This window comes from Aspergillus aculeatus, assembly GCF_001890905.1.
Source record: "Aspergillus aculeatus ATCC 16872 unplaced genomic scaffold ASPACscaffold_3, whole genome shotgun sequence".
NCBI classification, from domain to species: Eukaryota; Fungi; Ascomycota; class Eurotiomycetes; order Eurotiales; family Aspergillaceae; genus Aspergillus; species Aspergillus aculeatus.
In genome coordinates, this window is record NW_017962978.1 from 1,525,000 (window position 1) to 1,548,530 (window position 23,531).

The 23,531-nt window shown below is 53.3% G+C and overlaps 4 protein-coding genes across 4 annotated transcripts; 3 read left to right on the forward strand and 1 right to left on the reverse strand.

Annotated features, from left to right (window-relative positions):
- Positions 1–3,487: 3,487 nt before the first annotated feature.
- Positions 3,488–7,153, forward strand: ura7 (small subunit rRNA maturation protein UTP4). Its single transcript, XM_020195744.1, has 3 exons — positions 3,488–4,905; positions 4,972–5,201; positions 5,261–7,153. The coding sequence occupies exons 1-3, from the start codon at positions 3,855–3,857 to the stop codon at positions 7,043–7,045; spliced, it is 3,066 nt and encodes a 1,021-aa protein (XP_020059392.1). The 5' UTR covers positions 3,488–3,854; the 3' UTR covers positions 7,046–7,153.
- A 4,091-nt stretch (positions 7,154–11,244) lies between these two features.
- ASPACDRAFT_40371 (uncharacterized protein) lies at positions 11,245–11,509 on the forward strand (the record flags this gene model as incomplete). The annotated part of the gene is made up of 2 exons (XM_020200741.1): positions 11,245–11,329; positions 11,397–11,509. 2 exons carry the CDS (start codon positions 11,245–11,247, stop codon positions 11,507–11,509), a joined length of 198 nt encoding a protein of 65 aa, XP_020059393.1.
- A 1,371-nt stretch (positions 11,510–12,880) lies between these two features.
- On the forward strand, positions 12,881–14,123 carry ASPACDRAFT_1853617 (alpha/beta hydrolase). Its single transcript, XM_020197322.1, has 2 exons — positions 12,881–13,608; positions 13,745–14,123. Exons 1-2 carry the CDS (start codon positions 13,183–13,185, stop codon positions 14,093–14,095), a joined length of 777 nt encoding a protein of 258 aa, XP_020059394.1. The 5' UTR covers positions 12,881–13,182; the 3' UTR covers positions 14,096–14,123.
- Positions 14,124–14,879: 756 nt separating this feature from the next.
- Positions 14,880–16,275, reverse strand: ASPACDRAFT_24467 (uncharacterized protein; the record flags this gene model as incomplete). Its single annotated transcript, XM_020199269.1, has 3 exons — positions 14,880–15,858; positions 15,911–16,049; positions 16,125–16,275. The coding sequence occupies 3 exons, from the start codon at positions 16,273–16,275 to the stop codon at positions 14,880–14,882; spliced, it is 1,269 nt and encodes a 422-aa protein (XP_020059395.1).
- Positions 16,276–23,531: the final 7,256 nt, after the last annotated feature.

Below are 23,531 nucleotides of genomic sequence, written 5' to 3' on the forward strand. Positions count from 1 at the left end.
CGATACTTGCCCACGCGTTTCTGTTAAGTACGTATTTCCTTCTTCCAAGGCGAATGTCGTCATTGATTGACTCGCGTCCCACGTTTCGGGCCCCCGGCCTGATGTCCGGAGTTTATGAGCCATTGAAAGGAGATTATTATTGGTGGCTGCGAGCAATGTGTTTTAATTTCAACATAACTCCCTAAAGGGGGGTTTATTCCCATAATTGTGTTTCTATGATATAGGTAACGATGAACGAACGCCCTTTACTGCATCCTCCTACTCCTCCTCCAATCTCCCCTGGCAAGAGACCATTGATTGATTAATCTCCTGACTAACTGGACCTGCGCAAGGCAGACACGCCACGTTTCCTCAGCTATTCTCCCCTGTTCCATCGATCGGTTGAGTAATCAACAGCCGAATCCTCCCTCCGGACCAGCGGTCGTGCGACCATCTCTCCCCGAGACGTCTAAAAACAAAGTTAAGGGGCTTTCGAGATGACATAAATCGTGAAAGTCTTATCCGTGTTGCTTGGCGCAGATGCTGTGCAGGCCCTTGTACGCGCCATGATTCGGTGATCGCGCCCTCTCGCGCTTATTGCCAATTTGGCGTGTTCCAGTTCCAGTTCCAGTTCTTCCCCCTTCGCGGCATTACTATTCCTTGGTGGTTCTCCCGGATAAACCTGGCCCAGACACCACCCCGAAAGAAGCCTTGTATCTGCGTCCCGCCTTCCCGTGCCTTGCAAGTTACCACTAGTCCGGGAAGACAGCACCAATTCACGGTTCCCGACTCACACTATGTCCTTTGGTGCTTTGATTATCGCTTGGCTAAGACCTGTGCCACTTACGGATCCTTGGAATCCGACAACTGCCTCTCTATTCCGCTTGCTTTGTTATCATTGAGGGTAACACCAATTACAAGTACTAAGAACTTACTGGGGCTTGGAAGTAATGCGCAAACCGTGTTGAATTCTAACTTCCAATCTTGAGGTACTGTACTTACTTACTAGGTTTGATCAGCTGCCATTTATGGAGCCGGTTCCCGCTCCTCGGAGGCCTCTTCAGTCACCTTCCCGATTGAGGAATGACTGATGCCTGTCCGCCCTGCGATAACGGGCACTACTATGATCACATCGGTTCTAGCGGCCTGGCCCCTAGAGCGATCGCGGATGGCTTAATGGATGGATTGCCTATGCCACAATCCTAAGAGCATCTCCCTGGCCGAGTGGTTGGAGATTGGGATCGCTGCATGGACCCTTGTCAACCACGCTGTTTCAGTCGCCAGAATACATTGCGACGACTCCGTGCTATCAGAATAGTAGTATTGATGATCACAGCCAGGGCAGGTCGACTGGGATCGCGCGTCTAGTGCCATGGTCATGGTCGCGCATCTGAATTACAATTTGCGCAAATTTAAAGCATAAATGCCTTGTCAAATCAGCAGACTTACACCCAAGGACGTGATACCTGCCCTAGGAATGGTATCATGTTCCGGGTCTGCAAGCTGCAGTCGATGCAACGGTGGTGAAACGGATGAAGCCTTCTAAAAAGAGGACAAGAAGGACTGGCGTATGTGGTCTGTTTCTTCCCTTCTGCCTTGTCTGTGGTCGTACTGGATGGTGGTCCGAGAATCTTAGCAGATCACTTGTCATCCAATGAACCTGGGGTTTCACCTCGCGGAGCTATAGGTAAGCAAGTACTAGGTATGTTTGAAATGCTTCTGCGGCTCGGGAAATTATCCTGTCTTTGTCTGGCATTTAAGGTTTACTTCGAGCCACGATTCTTCTGGGCCATGGGACTCAAGGGGGAGAGAGCGTGGATCGGTAGGATCAATGAGCCGTGATGTGTCTACTGTCTTCAATTGACTGACGGTAGGTTTTACAACAATGTCTTCAAAGGAGTGGTGGTGGTGGTGGTGCGGCTCGGGCTCCTGCTTGGGCAAGTCCGACAGCGGCAAATCATGTCTGGATCCATGATCGTGTTCATCGGACTGAATACCCCGCATTGCCGCAGATCGAATCAGATGAAGGGTTGGCTCAGAAGGAGCAGAACCCTAGATTACCGTGGACTAGTCGTAGCCATTCCATCCGCTAAGAATCACCCTTCAGCTGAACTTCAAGAGAAATTCACCGAGGGTCATTGAGTTAGGCCCACCATCATCATTGTGCCTTGCTGCTGACGGCGTCAGACTACAGGGATCATGGCTGTTGAGCATGTAAGCCCTCCCAAGCTGCCTCTCATTACCTGCGTCTTTCCCCTCCTCCCCCCTTTTCTCATCCACGGCGGGTTGAAGGAGACGGATGCCAGGTGGTGACACTTCCCAACTCCTCTCTCCGACCTCCAAACATCTAACTACACTTTCATCGTGCATAAGCCTTGAATGCCTTTTCGCCCCCCACCCCTTTCCCCTAGCCTGGCTTAGTGGACAGGTGCTGTCAGTCTGCGATGCTAGACGCATTTTTGCCACCCCCATTCGATGGCCCAGTGCCTGCAAATTGCGTTCTGCGGATACTCGCTCTGACGTGGCATGCCCTTCGATCTTGAATGGACCTATCGATGTCGAGCGGTCCATGTCGATTCTCCTAGCCCAAGAGAGATACGACTTTCGATGGCTCCCACGGCCCCATGCAGTCTCAATGTGTTCGTTTCAGACCCTGCTGGCAGATACTAAGTTACTGTAAAACCTCCGCCACAATCGATTTGTGCGGACGACATACATGCTTGTCATCATTCCGTGTGCATGGGCGGGTGAACATGGGTCCAGGCCTTGCAATGATCCACAGCAGCAGATTAGGTGCTCTCGACTGCATTGCTCCCTTGGAACCTGCTGCCATGACGCTCACTTGGACAAGGTGTGAAGCTATTGATATCCTGCGTAGTCTTTTTGTATGGAGTAAAAAGTGAGGGCAGTCAACGTGTCGACGACATCTTCTTGATCTGACAAGCATACTTTGATGTAATATACCCGATGAGTTCTATAGTGGAAGTACCAAGTTCAACTGTATCTCGGTATGTAGTGTCAAGCGCTTCAGTCAAATGGGCAAGCAAGCTTTTACCTACTGGTTCGAGCACCGGACCTCCACTACCGTCTACGACAATATGTAGAATGATATACATCGATGGGTGACCAACAGAAATACTATGCTGGCTCGGAATGGAGCTTGAAGATGCCTCGTAGTGATTTCACTAGTCGTCTGAATGCCAGATGCATCAGTGGTCTACCTCATTCCAGTATATCTGTAGCGGTTACCTTCACCACAACATATTCACACATATCCACCACGACACAAGCAAGCTTCATCACCTAAATCTCACATAGACAGCGCCCCAGGCCCACTTCATCATTCAGCAAGTCTCAATCTCATATCATCCCCTCAAAATTATTGTACCTGAGCGCTAGTGACCATGCCCAAGCTCCGGCACCGCGAGCGATGCACGTGACCCAAAGGCGCCGGTGGAACCTCCGCGGGCCGCGCTAAAAATCATATCCCAAAAATTTCCCCAAAGGGCCCCCAGCGAAAAAAAAGTCTCGACTCCGGCTCATCAATTTTCACCTCCACCTTTCAATCAGAAATCCCATACGGTCCATTTCCGGAAATGATTGCTTAAGCGGTCGGGCTCTACAAGTTGAGCCGGGCAGATTTCGTTTTTTATATCATCAACGAGAGAAAGGAAATCCTACGTCTTCCTCAAAATCCTGCTGCGACCCCCCCCCCCATTTGATCGGAAATTGAGCCACGAAAGAAACACCGCGTCGCAGGCTTTATACGAATCGCGAAGGAAAGAACACGTATATTGAGAACGAGACCCTCACAAATACCGCAAAGAAAGACCGACCTTGAAGAGACTTCCGTGAAACAAGAAGAAATCGCAACCATGGATATCCACCGCTGCCGTTTCGTCCCCTACAATCCGCAAGCGATCAATGCGCTTGCCTTCTCGCATCCCCCTTCCGCTGAACTCGCCGGCCGGGGTGTGCCGACGCTGCGACTGGCGATCGGACGCGCCAACGGTGACATTGAGATCTGGAACCCGCTGCGCGGCGCCTGGTTCCAGGAGACGGTGCTGCGGGGCGGCAAGGATCGGAGCATCGAGGGCCTGGTGTGGACGCAGGACCCCCAGGAGCCCGGGCCGGAGGGCACCAAGCTGCCGGGCAAGCTGCGCCTGTTCAGCATCGGGTACTCGACCGCGGTGACGGAGTGGGATCTGGAGCAAGGACGGCCGCTGCGCCACTCGAGCGGCAACTACGGCGAGATCTGGTGTCTGGCGGCGCAGCCGCGCTGGCAGGCCTCGTCGCGGAAGGGAGGGGCCAGCGGCCCCGCCGAGGGCGAGTATACGGGCCAGCACCTGGCGGCCGGCTGCGCGGACGGCTCGATCGTGATCCTGTCCACCGCCGAGGGGGAGCTCCAGTTCTTGCGGCTGATGCGCCCGTCCACCAAGCGGTCGCGCGTGCTCAGCGTCACCTTCCAGAACCGGAACACGATTGTGGCCGGCTATGCGGACAGCTCGATCCGCTTGTTTGATATTCGCAACGGCCAGCTGCTGCGCACGATCTCGCTCGGCAAGGGCCCCGCCGGCGGAACGAAGGAGCTGCTCGTCTGGTCCGTCAAGTGTCTCCCGGATGGGACGATTGTGTCGGGCGATTCGGCGGGTGAGATCCGCTTCTGGGATGCCAAGAACTACGCCCTTATCCAGCGGATACAGGGCCATTTGGCGGATACGTTGGATGTTGCAGTGAGCGCGAATGGAGATACTGTTGTCAGCGGTGGTGCCGACCAGCGGACGGTCGTCTACCGGAAGAAGGATGGGGAGAAGAACGACAAGAGGGCTCGCTGGGTGGAGGTCATGCACCGTCGCTACCATACGCACGATGTCAAGACCTTTGCTGTCTACGAGACGAGAGATATCAGTATCGTCGTGTCTGGAGGTAGGCTTTGTCCCCTTCCATCGCTCTGTTCGCTATGTATCTCGGTTGGCTAATATTGAGCAACAGGACCCGACGCTGCCCCCGTTGTCCTCCCCCTGCGCGAGTTCGGCAAGGAACATCACAGAAAGCTGTCGAGCTTGCCTCAAATACCCCAGCTTGCTTCGTCCCCTTCGTCCCGACTGGTTATGAGCTTCTGGGATCGCGAGGTCAGCATCTGGCGCATGCTGCGTGGCCCCGTGTCGCATGAGATCCCTGACGGACAACGGCATCGCTTGGTTGGCAAGGTTTTGATTCAGGTACGAACAAAGATTCTCTGTCCAAACCTTTTGGGTGTATGTGTCTAACAACATGACAGGGCGAAGAGAACATCACCTCGGCCATGCTATCCGCGGATGGAAAGATTCTGGTTGTCGCCACCAATTCTACCATCAAGGTATTCGCCGTGCGTCGACGCAAGGGTGACGAGAAGGGCACTCTCCGAGTCCAGAAGTTGGATGTGCCCCAAGTGCTCGCAGAGGATGGAGCCCGCGTGGTGACCGTGTCTCCCGACAGCCGGTGGCTCTGTGTCGTTCGCCCCAACAGCGCTCTCTACCTTGCCCGAATCCAACCCGCTCCTACCGCCCAAGAAAAGCCCCAGATCCTGCCCCAGCTTGTCAAGCTCAACCGGGCTTCGCGCCACCTTCGCTTTGAGAAAGCCTCCCACGGCACCCTTGGTGAATACGAGCGAACGGTCCGCTGCGTTGTGTTCTCCCACGACAGCAACGTTGTCGCCTCGGGCGATCTTTCCGGCTGTGTCGACACCTGGGTGCTGGAGCAAGCTGGCGACGCGGCCTCGAAGAAGAAGCCCAGCGCTGGATCCGATGACGAGGATTCGGACGACGAAGACGAATCGCCTGTCATCGAAGGCGAGCGGTGGAAGTATGCGGCCGCCGAGTCACCGATCCCGCGTCTCAAATCGGGCGTTGTCCTCCTATCCTTCCGACCGGCCAACCTCGCTAAGACCAAACTTCTGACCAACGGCGACGCCGATAACAAGACGAAGAGCGGCAGCAGCGAAACACGGCTCATGGCTCTGACGAGCGAACACCAGCTCGTCGAATTCGACGCCGCGGAGGGCAAACTCTCCGACTGGTCGCGCCGCAACCCCAAGGCCTTCCTGCCCGCCGAGTTCCGGGGCGTCAAGGACCGCGCCATGGGCTGCGTGTGGGATCTGTCCAAGACCCGGGAACGGCTCTGGCTCTACGGCACCTCCTGGCTTTGGATGTTCGATCTCAACCAGGACTTCCCTTCTCCTGAGGAACTCACCGCCGCCGCCGACATCCCTGCCATCACCCACACCTCCACCAACAACAACACGACCTCCACCCCGAACAAGAACAACGCCAAGAACCAAAATACCCAGCTCACCACTACGAACAACAACAACACCAACAGCATCCAAAAACGCAAACGTGACCCCACCGAGGATGACTCGACCGCCCGCACCACCAAGAAACCCAACAGCGGTGCCGGAGACCGCATGTCACTCGCCCAATCCGACATTTTCTTCGGCACTAAGATGCGCAAGATCGTCGGCAACGATGACAATAACGCCGAGGAGATCTCTCTAGAAAGGGTAGCATCCCGGCCGCGTGGCCACCACAACAATGAGGACGAGGCCGAGGACGACGACGACGAGGGCGACGAGGAGGAGCGCACCGCCCGGAACGAAGTCGCCTTGGCGCGACTCCGTCGCGAGCGCCAGGCCATCGAGGCCAGCACCCCGATGAAGCGCGTCTCGCTCGGCGGTCGACAGGACAAGCTGCTGGGCGCCAACGCGGCCCACGACGTCGCCGACTCGCCCTCCGCCCAGAGCAAGCAGATCGTCCTGGCTTCCGGCATCGCAGAGGACGGGTCCGCTATCAGCAAGACCCTCCCCGCGCGTCGCTGGTGGCATACCTACAAGTACCGTGATCTGTTGGGTATCGTGCCCCTGGGGAGCGGTAGTACCTACCACGCTGGTAGCGGGGATGCGCTGTCGTCGTCATCGGAAGAAGAAGAGAACGAGGATGCGGGAGAAGGGTTCCTCGAGGTTGCTGTGGTGGAGCGACCGATGTGGGATGTGGATTTGCCCGGTCGGTACTTGAGGGATTATGAGTGAGAGCGTGTTTGTCGGAGTGAGGTTGGATATGATTAGGAAGAGACAGAGGGTTGAAAGAGGGAGGGAGGGAGGCAGTGTTGTTTATAGGTTCCGGCGCAGAAACAGTTCATAAATTAAGTTTATTCTTCTTTTTTCCAATACTACCACTTTTCTCTTTATTGGAATGTGTAGAGCAATTCTTGATTCTATTGTTTTTGATCAGCTTTTGGTCCGCTATCATCGTTTGACTGTAGCTTGTATCTGGAGTATGATTATGGACCAACTAACTCTATCTTGTTCATTTCATTTGCATACCATTCTCATAGGAAATGACCCAAGCCACAGGCCCCCGCACAAACTACCTTAACCGTGATCTCTCACCCCTTCCCACCATAGCCAGAGGAATATGCTCAACATCGTGTGCATATATAGACATGTGTGCGGGATATACATTGCGTCCGCAACCGTGATCATGATACGGAAGGGTCCCTCCCTACCCGATTGGATCGTTCTCGGTCTTGAACATACAACAGACTAAATAATAGATGCTTGCAATCGGGTTGGGAGTTTCTTTTTTCAGTCAAACGCCATGCTAAGGCCCAGAGAGAAAGAGAGCCTGGTTGCTATTCCATTGGAAGTCGAAGCGAACAAGGAGTTGGATGATGAGAAAGATGTCTGTGCCTTGCAAGAAGCTATCCAACGACTTTGCATACGGGCATTTGAAGCGGATTTCGAACTCAGAGAGATAGCATACTCACCCAGCTTATGTCGTTTCTTGTTGAGCTGGAACTGGTAGCTGTGTTGCTTAGTAGGAGGTGTCTAAGTGGGCTCCTCAGAAATCACTGGAGGTTACAACTCTTAGACGTACGTCTCAAGGTGAGATACGGTGAAACATGGGTTTTGCTCTCGCAACAACCACAGCAATAGCCCCTTGACACTGGCTGTCACCCTGGTATCCGCTCACTTATACTGAAACAGAGGGTCATACAGATAAACCTCTGTGTCAACACCCCCTGCTCGGTGGGATAGGGAGGTTGTTTGGGTAGGAGACATGCATGCCCCCTGGAAGCCGCACAGTGTGTATTGATGACAAAGCACGCAGCAACGCTGCATTTATGCACACAAGAACACAGATGACAAGTACAGTCTCCGTACCTGCCCAAACAGCACCACACAAGTAGAACCCAAGAGCATGACGCATCTAGCCTAACCAGGCCACCACAGTGTCTGCCTCCAGACAGCATGACGCTAACTGAAGCCTTGCCTCGACAAAGAAAAAAGGTACGTACAGTATCTACATACGCATCATCGTCATCACCATCATTATCCATAATTCGAGTGCGTCACCACCCGTGACCGGCGAACCAACCAACCAGTCCACCCAAACCGTGCAGCCTCACTCTCCGCCTGGCAATGCTAGCGGGCCTGGCGCAAGTAGTCTAACCCTTTCGAGTCCAGCCCGGTCGGAGCTGAAGTGACCGCGCAGTCCCGATGACTCAGGAATTAGATAATCAGTTCCGTCTCCATCTAGCAATGGGGAAACAAACGCAGGTACAGTTGGCAGTTGCGCAGGGGGACCTGTCTTTCTTTCCCTCCCGACCCATCTACCATCTATCTACCTTACAGCAATTATCAGGAGCTGTGACACGTCCCTGCCTCGATCTTGGTCAATGATATGCCAGCCCCGGAGCACGGGTTGTTTTCCATCCCATCTGGCGGTGTCGAGGGTTCCGTCCCTGGGTCGGGGTAGTAGTTCGTTAGCTGGTGCCAACTTACGCGGACAAAGATACGTTCATTTCTACATTGCACAGAATCCTAAATCCGGAGCAAGCAGGGAGGACATCCGTCTTGTCCCGGACAGAAGCGTGGGCATAGCATAGCGTCCGTCAAGATAGCGGTGAGATCACATAGGGGAGGGGCCCGGGGGGGCATGGGGGCATGGGGGCATGGGGGCATGGGATCATCTGATATCGAGTAGTAGTTTTTATGTAGAAGGCATGGCTACTAACCAACAACTAGTATGAGTAAAGCCCGGGCTTTTCTTAATCCCCTCCAACCACACAGACTACTGTACGTGCTCCAAGGTCGTCATGATTCGCGTGCGTTGCTCAGAGAGTATTAGCTAGGCAAAGCTGTACTGTACAGTACAGCACTTAGTCTAGGTCTGGTTGTCTATGGCTGGGCCCGGTTGGGGTTCGGGGCCTATTTTAGGTACACCTTCAGAGCAATGGGGGCGGGGAGGGGAGGTGCTGCGTAGCTTGCTAGCTTGAGCTACTGAGCTAGCTAGCTAGCTGGTCTAAACTATGCGTATGTCTTCTCCGTACTGGTGGCTAACTATCGTACGGATTTTGGTTCTATTGTATGATAGATAGCACACTCTAAGTCTACTAGGTAGTGACTGCAAGGTAAGGTGGTACGAGTGGTGGACATACATTGTACGCTACACCGCAGAAACGGCCAGCCCGTTGGAGGAGTAGCATTAACGTTCGGTTTGCACCGGACTTTCCAGTGGTCCTTTCTAGTATTACATAGTATGGCCACCACCGATGTAGCCCGTTTGGGAAGATGACTGAATAATCAGATAGTAACTTGAACTCCGAAACTATGAGTACGAAGTAGGTGATAATCGCGCAAACTATGGAAAGCTAGAATGGGCGCACGGCTGCCAGACCTGGTAGAGGTATCCGGGGAAAAGGCCCGCGGCAATTGAATGAGAACAGCATCACTATTGTCGATTGTCTGGAAGATGGGAGGGGACGACGATCCCTTCACCGTCACTCAGGTAGCTGGGTAGCATCAGCCGTGAGGATGGGGATAATCATGATGATGATGATGATGATGCGATGTGAAGCTGGCCAGACCACCGGGCAGGTAGGTAGGTATCCGGAAGGCGGTGCTACTATTTTGGTCGGGGAGGGAGTCTGACTAATCGGCCAGTTGCTCTGCGACTTGTCCCTTCGGTCATGTGACCGAGAGAGTAGCTGTTATGGGCTGTAATTGACGGCTTGAATACGTCGCCAGCACCAATCATATTGTCTCGTTGTCTGTTCTATACGGTCATCTGCCGGGGTTGGTCGCCCTCCCGGGAACTACGACAGGTAAGGCGAGACTACGGACAGACCAGACCAGCACCACACCGTGGACCCAGTTCATAACGGTACCTGTTGGACAGCAGACTGTCTCAGCCTCCATCCGCGCCACAGCATCCTCCCTATGCCCAGGCACTGGCACTGGGTAGCAAAAGGGGGTACGGAGCATGTCCAACTCAGAATCAGGCGGTGCTCAGGTTTCCTGTCTAACACAAGTGTGGCTGGTGCCCGGGCAACAAGGCTCACTCTCACATACTCTTGTTCACCTCCTGGGCTATGCTTAGGTTAGCTGTCGAACCCAATGGGTCGGTCCCTGAAACCGCCCTTTCGCCGGATGCTTCAAGTGACGAATCATCCGGTTTGCTGCCTCGTCCCCATTCGGGCTCGGTTTGCCCCTGGCAGCCCGGGCAGGCAGCACGGTGGAGCCTGGACGCTTCGATGGGGATTCCAGACATCCGATTCTCTGTTGGTTGGTTTCGGGTCATGACGTCTGGATTGGGAACTGGGGATCGACGATGCTTCGTAAAGCGTAGATACAGTGCAGTGCAGTGCATACAGCATGGATGGAGGATGATGGGCGATGAAGCAGGCCAGGGCGGGCCCGGAGCTTCTTCCTACTAGTCGCTCTGCAAGATGACCGATCTGCCCTTTCTTCCTGGGTTCGTAAAACCCGGGGGAAACGATTCGAGATGCGATTGGGATCCGTTTTTGGCATTGCTCCAGGCCCCCAGTCCAGATTGGTTTCTGTCTATTTCCCGATCACTTATACTTCTTCTGCTACCGTGGGAAGGGAAACATACAAAAGGCCCCCATTGTCCTGCCTTTCATCCGTCTTGTTTTTTCAACCAACTACTACAGCTATTCACTACAACTACAACAAACTACATCACTTCTGAGTTTCTCTTCGCTCTATCTCTCATCCTTCACTACCTTGTGATCTCCCTACCTGCGTGCGCCTCATCGTTCTCCTGGTTATTGTGCCTTGCTCAGCCATAGATCAACCAGCGTACATATATCTCCCACCTTTGCCTGTACTTCCACTGAAATCCGCCACTTCTCATACTATCCACTCCAATTACTTCATCTACTTCGCCCAAATTCAATCTCGTGTACAATTCCACTTTCAACAAAATGCCTCACAAAGTCAGCGACTCGACCTCCTCTCTGTCTAGCAGTGGCAGCAGCGGGAACGGTGTTGTGGTGACGGACATGCGAGGTATGTCTAGATCTTATCTCCGTTGCTCTTCTTGCATCGAGAACTAACCACCAATCCCCCGAGTTAGGCTCGCATGCTGGTCCCCGTCGAACACAAGCTCCCGTCATCATTCACAACCAGGGAGGACAAATCTACGATGAGACGAGACCTTCCGACTGGGATAAGCAACGGTGGAAGTGAAAAGTATTGTCTGATGTACCTCGGGACAAAGAGCAGCCTCCTCCGAAGCACTGCTGGACAGTTAGCTTGCTGGAGGGTTAGGCTTGAGCAATTTGTCGCCGGGACCGCGGGTTATCCGCGCGGCTTCAATCTCCCACAAAGTGAGGCGGACCGATCGACGGCGTCTGTTTCGTTCTCGACCGGCGGCCAAATCGACGGATGATGCTTACTCTCGCCATTCTGGACTCTTCGTCACCGCAACTGTGCACCATGCCCCTATGCCCCCTTGACCATGGTGCATTGAGTCTGTCGCCTTCGATCTCCGCTGTTCATGCCGTCCGTTCAGTTTGGAATTGTTGTTTCGGATAATCGCCTGCATGTTTCATTATTTCTTTAGCTGCTGTACTGTACATTACTTGTGCCATATCTCGGGTTCTTGTGTTTTCCTCCAGAACATCGCTTGCGAGGGGATTTGCCCGGGTGCGACCCTTGTCTGTCAGCAACCAGAACTAACGTTAGGGCTATCTTCCCTAGGCCGTGTGCCCGTGGCTACCTCGACATCTTGTTCTTGATTTCTTTTCGCTGCCCCTTTTGCTAGTTTTGGTGTTAGGTGTTTCCTACTGGACTTTGGGGAGTTGTGTTCCGATTATGCCATCTCACGCCGCATCATGTCATGTCATGTCACTCCTTTATTTGGCCGCTTCTGCATTTCGCCTATGCGGAAGCACGAATGCCGCAACAACCTGCTGCATGCAGTACTCATGACAGTCTGCGATTGTCGAGGTGCAGCAGCAGCAGCAGCAACAACAACAACAACAACAACAACAACAATAGCGCTGGTCGCATACAACCAACACAACCCACCCTACGATGTACTATACCTGTTCTATCTGACATGACGGGATGCTGTCAATCGCTAATTAGCTGGGCACTAGACTATGTTTCGATAAGGGGATGGAACTGTATTATATGCTAATTTCGGATTGTGATATTGATGTATTGTACTACTTTCTACAATATGAAGTTATTCTGCAAACAAATGGGCATTGTCATACTAGTCGCTAAGTAACTGATTTGGGTATCTAAATGAACCCTCCGCGCCTCTCTCTCCCTCTCTCCCCAAACCCCCTTCCATACTGCATCTCAAGTAGTCCACTCCATTGAACCAAGCAACCCCTAAGCTCCCCACGTACAACAAATAAGCCTCTACCATTGGCAGGAGAGCCCAGCAGGCATGGCCGACGCCGTAAGCACGATTCCCGAACCGTATAACCCAACCAGACTAAGGAATGAAGCTAAGCTGCGGGGGTCGAAGTTAGACCATCTCAGCTATTGTACATCATCCCTAAGCTACCGATATCATGATCATAGGCTGCAACTTAGAGAGAGAGGGGGTGGTTTAGTACTAGGGTAGGGCCTACATCCACACTCCACTACGCTACCAGTATCACATACATAAACCATCGACCAAGCCCAATTCCCCTTCTCCAGACCCCGCATCCATCTCCTCATCATACTCACCGAGTACAGTAAACCCCCCCCCTCCTCCCCAAACTTCACATATCATACTCCCGCCAGCCTCCATCCCACCTTGAAAAAGCAGCATCCCAGTCCCCGATCCCGAACCACAATAGCTAGACCAGACACAACAAATCCACAGAATCCCACGCCCGAAGAAAACCACACATAAGAAGATGGCACCAATAATAGCCTTCATCCCCGGCGCCTGGCTCACCCCCGCCTTCTACCAACCCTTCCTCTCCACTTTGACCGAAACCACCACCCTCCCCACCGAGCACATCCCCTACCCGTCCCTGGACCCCAACCCCGACGACCCAGCAACGGCCGCCGACGTCCAAACCGACACCACCGCCATCCGCACCCGGCTGCGCACGCTCATCGAATCCCAAGGCCGCGAGGTCATCCTCGTGATGCACTCCTACGCCGGGATGCCGGGCGCCGCGGCGGCGTCCGGGCTGAGCAAAGCCGCGCGCCACCGGGCCGGAAAACCCGGTGGGGTGGTGGGCATGATCTTCGTGGCGGCGTTTCTCGTCCCCGAGGGGGTGAGTTGCGCCGGGTTGCAGGGGGGTGCGCTGCCCCGGTGGATTTTGTTGGATACGGTGTGTATATGCTTATTCCCCCAGGTCCCGGCCCCGGCCCCGGCCCCAGCCCCAGCCCCTTGAGACTATCTTTCTGGATGGATGGAGAGGGAAGTTCGATGGGGATTGTGGGCTAATAGCAGCACCCGGAAAACAGCCCGCTCCGTTACTCAACTACCCCGACGACCCGGTGGGGAATTTCCTTCCAGAGGCCCGGGGGGAGGTGGCAGGTCTCGAGACGTATCTCCGGCCGCACGCGACCCGGGCGTTTACGTCCCCGCAGCCGGCGCCGGCGTGGGCGGAGGCAGTTGGACCTGGTTTGGCGTTCGTGGTCACGGCCAGGGATCGCGCCGTCCCCCGGGAGGCGCAGGATGCGATGATGGCGGCGACGGGGCGGGAGTGGGTCGTCCGCGAGATCGAGTGTAGTCATTGTGCGCCGTTTGTGGGGGAGGAGCGGATTGCGGAGACGGTGCGCGTGGTGGCGGAGTTGATTCGGGGGTTTTCTTGAGGGGTATGGGGCTGGGTATGGGAGACGGGAGAGAGGGGGAGGGGGGAGGGGGGGAGGGGGGCATGGGTGGATTTGTACTGTACAGTTGAATTTACTCTGGGGGATGTTGTGGTAGGGGTTGGTTGTATAGGTGCTTTCTTGGTGTACTACTACTACTACTACTACTACCTGCTATTGGTTTGGGTTGTGGATGTATGATTCTGTTTATATTTGGGTATTCTGGAGATGGAGATACACGCTTGAATACTCGGGGGCGGTTGGGTCTCACCCTACCGGGGGTATTGGATTCTAGTCTGCTACTGTATGGGGATGATCTCGAGGTATCTGTTCCCGTGCTAGATGGGATAGAGAAGGAGAGGTTATGGACAAGAAGATTTATCAGCGAGGCCATGCAGTATATCGATGGCTTGCGAGTTACAGTCCTCATATACTTCGTGGCCGATACCGAGTGTGCTCGCTATGAGCATTAGATCGGTTCGGTGGATGGTATCCATGCTAGATACATACTAGCAAGCCTATAGATCAGAGCTGGACCGATGACAGTGGTGGTCTTTCCAGATGAGGTATAATTCTACGTACTCCAGGCTGTACAGGCAGTGCAAGTGCACTTTGGAGAAGCCGTCCACCCTGGTATGCATGACTGTCTTGTACAAGAACCAGACATAAAGATACTGCATTACCTCAAACTAGAAACATCATAAACATCTCCTCGAACGGTGAATCAATTCATTCTAGATCGATCAACCAAACTATCGTACATGTACACATCACAACCCACCCCTAACTAAAGGGACAAGGACCCCAAGAAGTCCGTCGCATTCAGACTCACCGGCAACTCAGGCTGCACCACCTCCCCCTCCTCCTCTTCGTCGTCCTCCTCAAATTCCTCATCCTCGCCCCCACCGCCCAACAACCCCACATGCGCCATATATCCCACCAGCGCCGCCACCCCGCCCACGACCACCGCTACGGACAACCAGACATCCTTCTTATACCCCGTGACATACTCGGCCAACGCGGTGCGCTCCTCCTTGGACAGATCCGCCTCCTGGGAGTGCACGATCTCGCGCATGCGGGTGTTGGCGCGGATATCCCGCCAGATGGGCGTCGCGTCCGCCACGGTGTTCCACAGGGTGTTGCCCACCGTGACCCAGCGGGGTCGCTCGGGCTTCCGCCACGGTAGGCTGGCCAGCCCGGCCTCGCGCTGCATGCTCCGCACCCACTCCACCACCCGCGGCGCCTTCTGCCGCATCGCCTCCCCGAGCCACGCATCCTGCAGACTCTCCGGCCCCAGCGCCGCGAGGCTCCCATACCCAAGCAGGAGACAGTCGACGCTCGTGGGGCGGTCCCCGCCAAGCAGATAGTTCTTCTGGGCCGGCTGCAGCATCGCCGCGAGGGGCTCGAAGGCCGCCGCTGTGACTGCCTCCATGCGGAAGCGGTGGGTCGTGGCCAGACCCGAGGTGATCGTGGGAGCGGCTTTGGGGAGCGGGAGGGAGGCCGGGAGGCGCCCCGCGGCGACGGCGGCCGAGTGTTCGCGCTTGCGGTCCTCCTCCAGGGCGACCAGGTCCAGCGACGAGAGGCCGAGGTGGTCAGAGGCGCGCTTGGCGGCGGCGCGGATTTGCGGGGGGATGAGCCAGGTCGAGGGCCAGGTGAGGATCTGCGAGGAGTAGGCGGGGAGGACGGAGGTGTAGTAGTTCTGGCTGGTGACGTAGAGGGAGAGGGCGAGGAGAGGGGGGAATTGCGTGTCGAGGAAGGAGGTGAATCTATTCGCGCTTCAGATTTTTGGTCAGGTGGGGGGATGGGATCACAACGTACGCGATACTATCCGCGCGATCGAGTCCGGTCAATTCGGCATCCAGATCCCAATCGCCCGCGGAGTATTGGCGGAGATAGTCGACTATGTTGCGGAAGCGGGAGACCCAGGTCTTGCCGTTTCGAAGGGCAGGGAGTTCATCTATTTGCGACAAGCAATATTTAGTAAAGTCGTCTCGAAATCTTTGAGGCCTTGGGGGAAGCCCGGACGACGCACTTGTTGGAGACACCGAGGGATCGCTACTTGCGACGAGCACCCACGCGTCCTTGGGTAGGGCGAGAGACAGATAGGCAATGGTCGCCAGACATTGCGCATCGATGGACGGCAGGGAGAATGCCGGCCCCCAAACATGGAGTTCTAGCACCATCGTATCTTTCGGAGGCTTCACGCGCGTGCCGATGGGTCGTCCGGACGAGCTGTTGTGGTGCTGGTGCAAAGGTGCATCGGACTTGTTGATCGCCGGCCGATCACGTGCAGAATTCCATATCCTGCACGATCCCCAGCCTCAGGCATCGATGAGCTGTGGGGTGGGGCTGTGGATGTATGCCTGAGGCAGATACTCACTTGCCGTGCTCCATCTACTCGTTACCACTAACTTATCGATCATCTTGTCACAAGTAAAGAAGAGGGGGGGATACATGAGTACATGATCAGCCTCGACTACCATCTCAAGTAGATTAAGTACGGTTTCAATATGGCGTTATCGGGGCCTCGCTTCGCATAGTGCCCCTATGATAAACTCGATAAGACAACGAAACATGGAGCTCGGTGTTCAGATCATTGACCAGGTGGGATGAGCGATTTTCATCAATTCCATCTCCTTTCAACGGCCCGTGCCTCACCCAAACCATCCAACGGCACAATCAGGCTGCAGAAATCCGGTAATTGAAGCCTACGACGCGAGCACCTCATCTCCCCCTCTTGGCGCAACCTGGTAATGTCAAGACTTATCGATAAAGACGCCATCGGAGGAGGGAGGGGGGGTGGGAGGGAAAGGGGCGTTTGAAAGGGACGACGATCGAATGATAAGCACCCAGCACAAGATAGACACCCCATCATCCACTCATCTACCGATATGAGTATAACAATCCCAACTCTCTTCCCCAGGTGATTGATAGTATCCCACGGCAAAAGAAATCACTACGTAGGATGTAAGGAGTAGGTTAGCTAGTTGAAAGTAGTGTACAGGACATCCTAAGCTGATTCCTGCTTTGGCAATGCAAATCCTCGGTATGAGAAATTGCAACGAACCACCCACACTTCCTCAATCGACGAGCCGCAGGGCAACAACGCATCAACGCAGTGGCGCTTCTTATTTAGTTCGGAGCGCTTAAGAGGGAGGAAGAGGAAAGAAGAGAACGTGAGAGGAGGGATTGATTTCCGGCTTTTTCTTTTTTTTTTTCTTTTTTTTCTTTTTTCTTTTGGCTCTCCTCCTCCCATTTTCCAAATACCCTAGTCTACCTACTACCAGGTAGGTAAACATCCACACCTACCTAGAGTGGTAATATCCAGGGACTCCCGATCAAGGAAAACTCAATTTCCACTCCCGTCCATACATTGGAGCACATGGCGATGGCATGATATCCGTTTTGCAATGGAGCAGAGTGCGGGTAACAAGTGGAACGTGCCTGGACCGCAGTTTGTTCAAGGAGGGTGTGGGAGAGAGTAAGTGGATTATGGTTGAGAGACTGTGGACAAGGAGGGGGGGGAACTCTACACGTAGGAGTCTAGTAAGGTCGGAGTGGCGTTAAACCGAATCAGGTACAGTACCCCCCTCCCCTTCAGGTCCCCGCGTTCAAGTGCCAGGGTCAGGATTCAGGTCAGGTCAGTTGACCTGCGATCGGACTTGCCGGGCTAGGCACGCACCATTTAGACTTAGTTATGGTGGTGGTGTCGTGGACATGGGACGTGGTCGACTTGAGAAAAGAATCGAATAGGTTAGGGTAGAAGATTCCCCAGTCCGGAAACAAGGACACAGGACGTTATAGCAACGGTTCAACCAGTTTCCAGCTCTCCCCCCACCTCTTGTTGTTCGCAACCAAGGAACTGGAGTAAACTTGGCCCAGAAGTGCTGTGGACTGGAAGGAAGTGGAAGTAGATGCTGCCTGCAGTGCCTGCCATCGTGGGGTTTTACACTTCTGAGCTGAGTAACAGCCTCCGGGCAAGTGACAGTCGTAGCTTATCATGATTACATCGTCAGGTTGCCCTATTCAGATCATCGACGGCTCTCGGACCCATGCCATACATATGCATGCCAATAAATAGTGCATGTGGGTTAGATTAGCTCATTCGACGTTATGGATGTCATGAGTGACTCAGTTCAGTATCAATTATAGCGATAGTAAACATAACTATTAGTGACCATAAGCCGGAACTAGGACAGTGCAAGACTAAGTATTATTTTCAGCCTGATGAACAGCTTCCCCCCCTCTTCCTCCCCACGGACCGTCACCGTATCAGGGGCGCCCAAGGCACGCCACCTCGGGAGAGTTAGGGAGGGATGATGGAGGGATGTTCGCCGGCGCGACTATTGACTTTGGACCTCTGCCATGGGAAAAGAGAAAAAAAAGGTAAACAGTTCCAAGTTGCCCTCGGCTTTCCGATAAGGCCCCAACTGTCTGCCACCCACCCAGTCAGGATCATGATTTCGTAATGGGGATCATAATCATCACCATCGTCATCCGCTTAGTCGTTTGAGTCATAAATCCGCTTTTGGCTGGTTTCAGATCGTCGCTTGTGAAGCGGGGGGATAGATGGAAGGAAGGAAGGAGGGAGGGAGGGCTGCTTCCCTCAGCTATGGTATCATGATCCCTGTCCAGCCGGGCATCTGTCCGTCGATCCTCAATCAACGCAAGGGAACAGCCCGTTGTCTCGCAGTTAATTACCACACGACCAATGGGACTGTGTCGTCTTACAATGCGGGATTTACACTGATTTACAACAGGATGTTCAAGGTATCAAGAGTAGTAATAAGTATGGTCAATCTCATTAGCGATGTCAAATCGCGCGCGCGCAGTAAGTTGCGATATGCTGGTGGGTATATTAAGTCTATTATACATGCACGTGGAATCAAAGATGAAAAGCTCAGACCCCCCGAAAGACGAAGATAAGGAATCAAGATGATACAAGAGGATTGGGTGGAATGAGAAAAAAAAAGAAAAAAATCCCCCCGATGATTAAAATATAGGCTGAGATGCAAAGTGATCCCATCCGCCAATAGCAATGCATGATGGTAAACATCACCACACGGATCAGCGCATTGACATCAACAGGTTGATGTGAGAGGAGGGGTCAGTCCCGGCAAATCCAAGCAGGATCCGAGAATATCTCACATGGGAACCCGAGCGGGCGGGAGTCGTGTCGTCACCGACTCTTGCGGGGTTGCTGGTGGAAATGCTGACTGGCTGCCCAGGGACTGACAAGGCTGCCGATTTTGGAACCCACGAGTTTACCGAGTGACCCGCCAAGGTCCAGATGAGACACATGGCCTTCCGTTTGGCAACAGTTGCAGGTTCGGTAATTCAGGCGGCAGGGTCCGCTGCTCGGTCCACCAGCCACGTAAGGGCACCGTGAAACCGTGAGTGATGATGTGCTGATGTCGCAACAACCAAAGCGCAATTGCTGATGGAGGAAATTGGAGCAGAGCGCCTGCGCTCGTCTCCAGGAAGATCGTCTTGGGTGGAGAAGTGAAATTATCGGCAACAGGAGAGAATCGGTTCAGATGCTGTCGCGTAATCCCAGAAGAGGTAAGATCCCGAAAGATGATGTAGAGGGGTGATGAAGATAGAATGAGGTGGTATTGAAGCGTGTCGAATAAAAGGCGTATGTGGTAAAAAGCCGTAGTGCGAGTCCCAAAAACGAAATCGTCATATCCATGCCAAAGGGTGCAGCTCCCATTTCATGAGCGATTCGAACCGGCCCGCTCGATCGAGATATTCATCAAGGCGGAGCAGATGCGATGGAGAGGAACCAGTCCGAATCAATTGGTCGTCAAGTTCATATCGAGATGGTACACCCATTGTTTACTTGGGGAGCGGAGGAAGAGGTCCCTTTGGCGGAGGGCCAGGGCAGGGAGGGAATTGAGAGGTACCACCGATGGAAGGCATTGTGATGTAGTTGTTGAGAGTAGGTGTGGAGATGGTAGTCGAAATGGTTGATGGTGGTGGTGTTGAGGCAGAATATGGGGAGTGTCTGCGCAGCGGTAGTAGTGGGTTGGTAGTGGTGATGATTCTTTGAATAGTTTCAAGATCTTTGAAGTCTAGGAAGGAAGAGGAAAGGAAAGTCTCAAAAGCGAGGTTCGAAGGTGCCTAATATATACACTTGAATCTTGCTCTGTCGCGGTGTTATTTTTCTTTTATTTTTCTTCCTTTTTTAAAAAAAAATATTTTTGTCTGCAATATTTTTGTTTTTGATTTTCTTTTTCAAATCCTATCTGGGCGAGAAAAAAACACCGACTAAGAATGATTGGCGTTCAACAAGAGCGCGCGCCAGGTAAGAAAATCGAACGCAAAAAAAATAAAATAAAGGGAAAAAATACCCCCAGTCAATAATATTAAGGACGTACCCCCTGTCGGGAACAGGAGCTGAGCTCCACTCGGACAGAAGGGAAAAAACCGAACTACGTCAGAATCTGACGGTTCTTACACTAGTGCCATACCGGGTGGGATGCCAGATGGGAAGCAGATGGGAAATCCGATGGGGAAACCACCCCCATTCAGGAAATCCCACGGAAATTTTCTAGAAGTTCTTCTCCGTCTCCTCTCTCCGTCTCTCCCTGTCCCACTTTCGGCTGCCCGGGGTCTGCAGCACTACGTTACTAAGGACTAGGAGGAGGAGGGGGGGGGGGGGGTTTCGCCTCCCCCTTTTTCAAACTTGCTCCGCAGGTTTCATTATTGATTGACTTCGCATGAGATTGCGTAGTGAGGAGCTTAATCATCATGAGTCCCAGACTTCCCAAGGCTGTTGCAGAAAGTCTGGGTTCTGGTTCAGTCTCAAACCAAATGAATGTGTCGGAGGTACCCGACCGATACAAATAGACAAGCCCAGACAGACAGACCGACAGATGCAGTAAGGGACACGAAGTCAATGGCTGTGACCTCTGGTACAAGGCCAAAAAGAAGTCGAAGATTCCTTCCATGCGACCCAACAGAAAACAACATTCACATCAAACAAAAGGGAAATCGAAACCGACCTCAGCAGGCTGGCTGACACCCACCGAATCGATCATTTTCTGGAAGGCAGTTCAGGGCAAAGGAGAAAAAGAGGCACCCACGAACGACCCACCCTCCTTGCTGAGGTGAGTTCCTGCCGCATGTCAATCAATATTGTTCGCCTCCTAAATTATCCTTCCGCCATGTTCCAAGCCTTGCGGATGTCTCTCTCTTGCTCTTGTCTTTTTTGACTTCTTCCACCACCTTCGACCAGCGCTGGGTCCGAGAGATCTATCTAGTACTGTGTGTCGACTTCATGCTTCCCTCTTCTTCTTCCGCCCTTAAAGAAGGACATAACGCCGCATTGGCCCTGGCCGTTATTAAGCACCAGTTACGTAAACTACCTAATCGCTAGGAAAATGGTGAGGAAATAATTACCGGCCGGTGTCGCAATGACTCAACCTCATCATCACGAAATGAACGATAAGGCACCACGGCCGACCGCACTCCACAGCTATACTGGAGTATGACCAGGATATATGCGCATGCTCGCGCGCGCGCGCTCAGGCAACCTCAATCCCTGATTTGCGTATGATAGGCTTACGGGATTGGGGGCTAGTCCTGAGTCTCCTACCAAAAAGACACGTGCCAGTTCGTAGATCCTCTCAGGTTTGGATGGGGTTTAGTGTTCACAGCGGACAAGAAATGACAAGAAAAAGGCTGCAATGGGAGGCGGACGGGAAGGCAAAACCTTGCAATGGAAGAAGCAAAGTTGGGGAAACAGTCTGGAATTTCCAAGCGATTTCCCCCCACCTCCTTCCACTGACTTGCGGCTGTTGCGCGAGGCAGCCAGCTTTTTTCGTTGTTTCCTGCGTGTGATCTCTCACACACGGACGTACTGTATTTAGTACTTCAAGAGGAAGATCCTAGCTCCAGCCAGAGTGCCGGGTCCGGGTTTACCGTCGTCTCTTGTCCATCAGCTCTACCTTAGTCGTCCGATTTCCCAAGCCACATCCACACAATCCTCATCGGATCCTCAGACCTTGGTTCGCAAGCCTTCTGCCTTCTTGCTTACGGCAGTACAACCTGGCTGAGTTTTACTGTGTTTCTTGCAGCCTTAAGACTGCGAAGGTCGACGTCACGCCAGCAGTAAGCATCGCGATCTCGATTATGATTGTTGAGGTGGTAAGAAAAGTAACCAACTATAAGACTGGCTGCAATAACAGATATGAATTGTGGATAGTGGATAGCCGAACCACTGTGCATGAGTAGTGAAGCTGTCTCCGAGACCGGTTCCCCGTCCTTGCAGCCCTAGTCAGGGGCGAGAGACTGAAGCGAGGACAGATAAGATGGGTTCGTGACTCTAAAACATGCAAGCAGCAAAAGAGAGCGAGACAAGAGAGCGAGTCATAATGACAGGTCGTTTCATCAGACCAAGGGGAGGCGAAAGTTACTGCACGGAGTAGCCGTACCCTAAACGGTTTAGTCGTGGCTTGCCGCGCATCGTTTCAGGGGCAGGCACCACCACTAAGTACTCAGGTACAGTACGGCAGTAATCTACAATCAACCACCCACTTTAGTGTAGCAGCCGCACTTGCAGCTACGAAGTAATCTAGGTAGCTAGCAAGACTACTCCAGACATCGTCGCGAGTCAGTCGTTCGTTCCCCCTCTACCCCATTCCATTTCCCAACGCATACCGAAAATATAGTTCCTGTTCCTTCTTTCTTTTTCTTCGCGCACACGCACAACAATAAAGCCCGCCAAACGAACAAGCCTCCTTGCATCCAGGAACGGGACTAAAACAAATCTCACGAACCTAATGTGAGTTACTATGAAGTACATAGGTACAAAGTCCCCTGTCCACTGTCTCAAGCACCTCGTATTATCCGAGCTCCCGGGGTTAGTACATAGTAGAAGGAGGGGCGGCGGCGGCGGCTGAGCCTGAAGGATTATTATGCGATTAAGACCTGTCCTGTCGCCTGTCGCCTGTCGCCTGTCACAACGTACCTACAGTACCCAACAGCAACAACCTTTTTTGCAAAAACTAACACTAACACTAACACTAATACGAACACTAAGTAAGCTGTCTCTCTCTCTCCCCCAGGATTTCCTGGTAGTGGCTATGGCCTGTTTCTCTATAATTATCAATAGTGTCTTAAGTCTAAATCTGACGGATGGGGGAGGGGGCGCGCGCGCGAACGAATAGGGCGGGTTACTATTTCTGGTTTCTTGTGTGGTTCATCTGGTTATCTATCTTTGGGGGGTTTGGCTTGGCGCTTTGCTTTTTACTTAGTATCTGCTTAATGAATTGGGTAACGTAACTTGCTCTCTCGAGCTCTCTCGAGTTCTCTCGGCATGTCATTGAGGACTACCTAGGACTACCTAGGGTAAGGTCATGGTGGAAGGGGAGATAAGGTAGATGCCGGTAGGCAGAGCTGGTGATTTCCGGAGCTCGTTTTCCAGTGACTGACC

Bases quoted from the DNA above. Each gene is read 5' to 3' on its own strand.
- ASPACDRAFT_1853617 (XM_020197322.1), top strand. From the start codon at position 13,183: ATGGCACCAATAATAGCCTTCATCCCCGGCGCCTGGCTCACCCCCGCC. The intron at 13,609-13,744 runs GTGTGTATATGC...CCCGGAAAACAG, and splicing joins GGTGGATTTTGTTGGATACG to CCCGCTCCGTTACTCAACTA.
- ura7 (XM_020195744.1), top strand. From the start codon at position 3,855: ATGGATATCCACCGCTGCCGTTTCGTCCCCTACAATCCGCAAGCGATC. The intron at 4,906-4,971 runs GTAGGCTTTGTC...ATTGAGCAACAG, and splicing joins CAGTATCGTCGTGTCTGGAG to GACCCGACGCTGCCCCCGTT. The intron at 5,202-5,260 runs GTACGAACAAAG...ACAACATGACAG, and splicing joins TTGGCAAGGTTTTGATTCAG to GGCGAAGAGAACATCACCTC.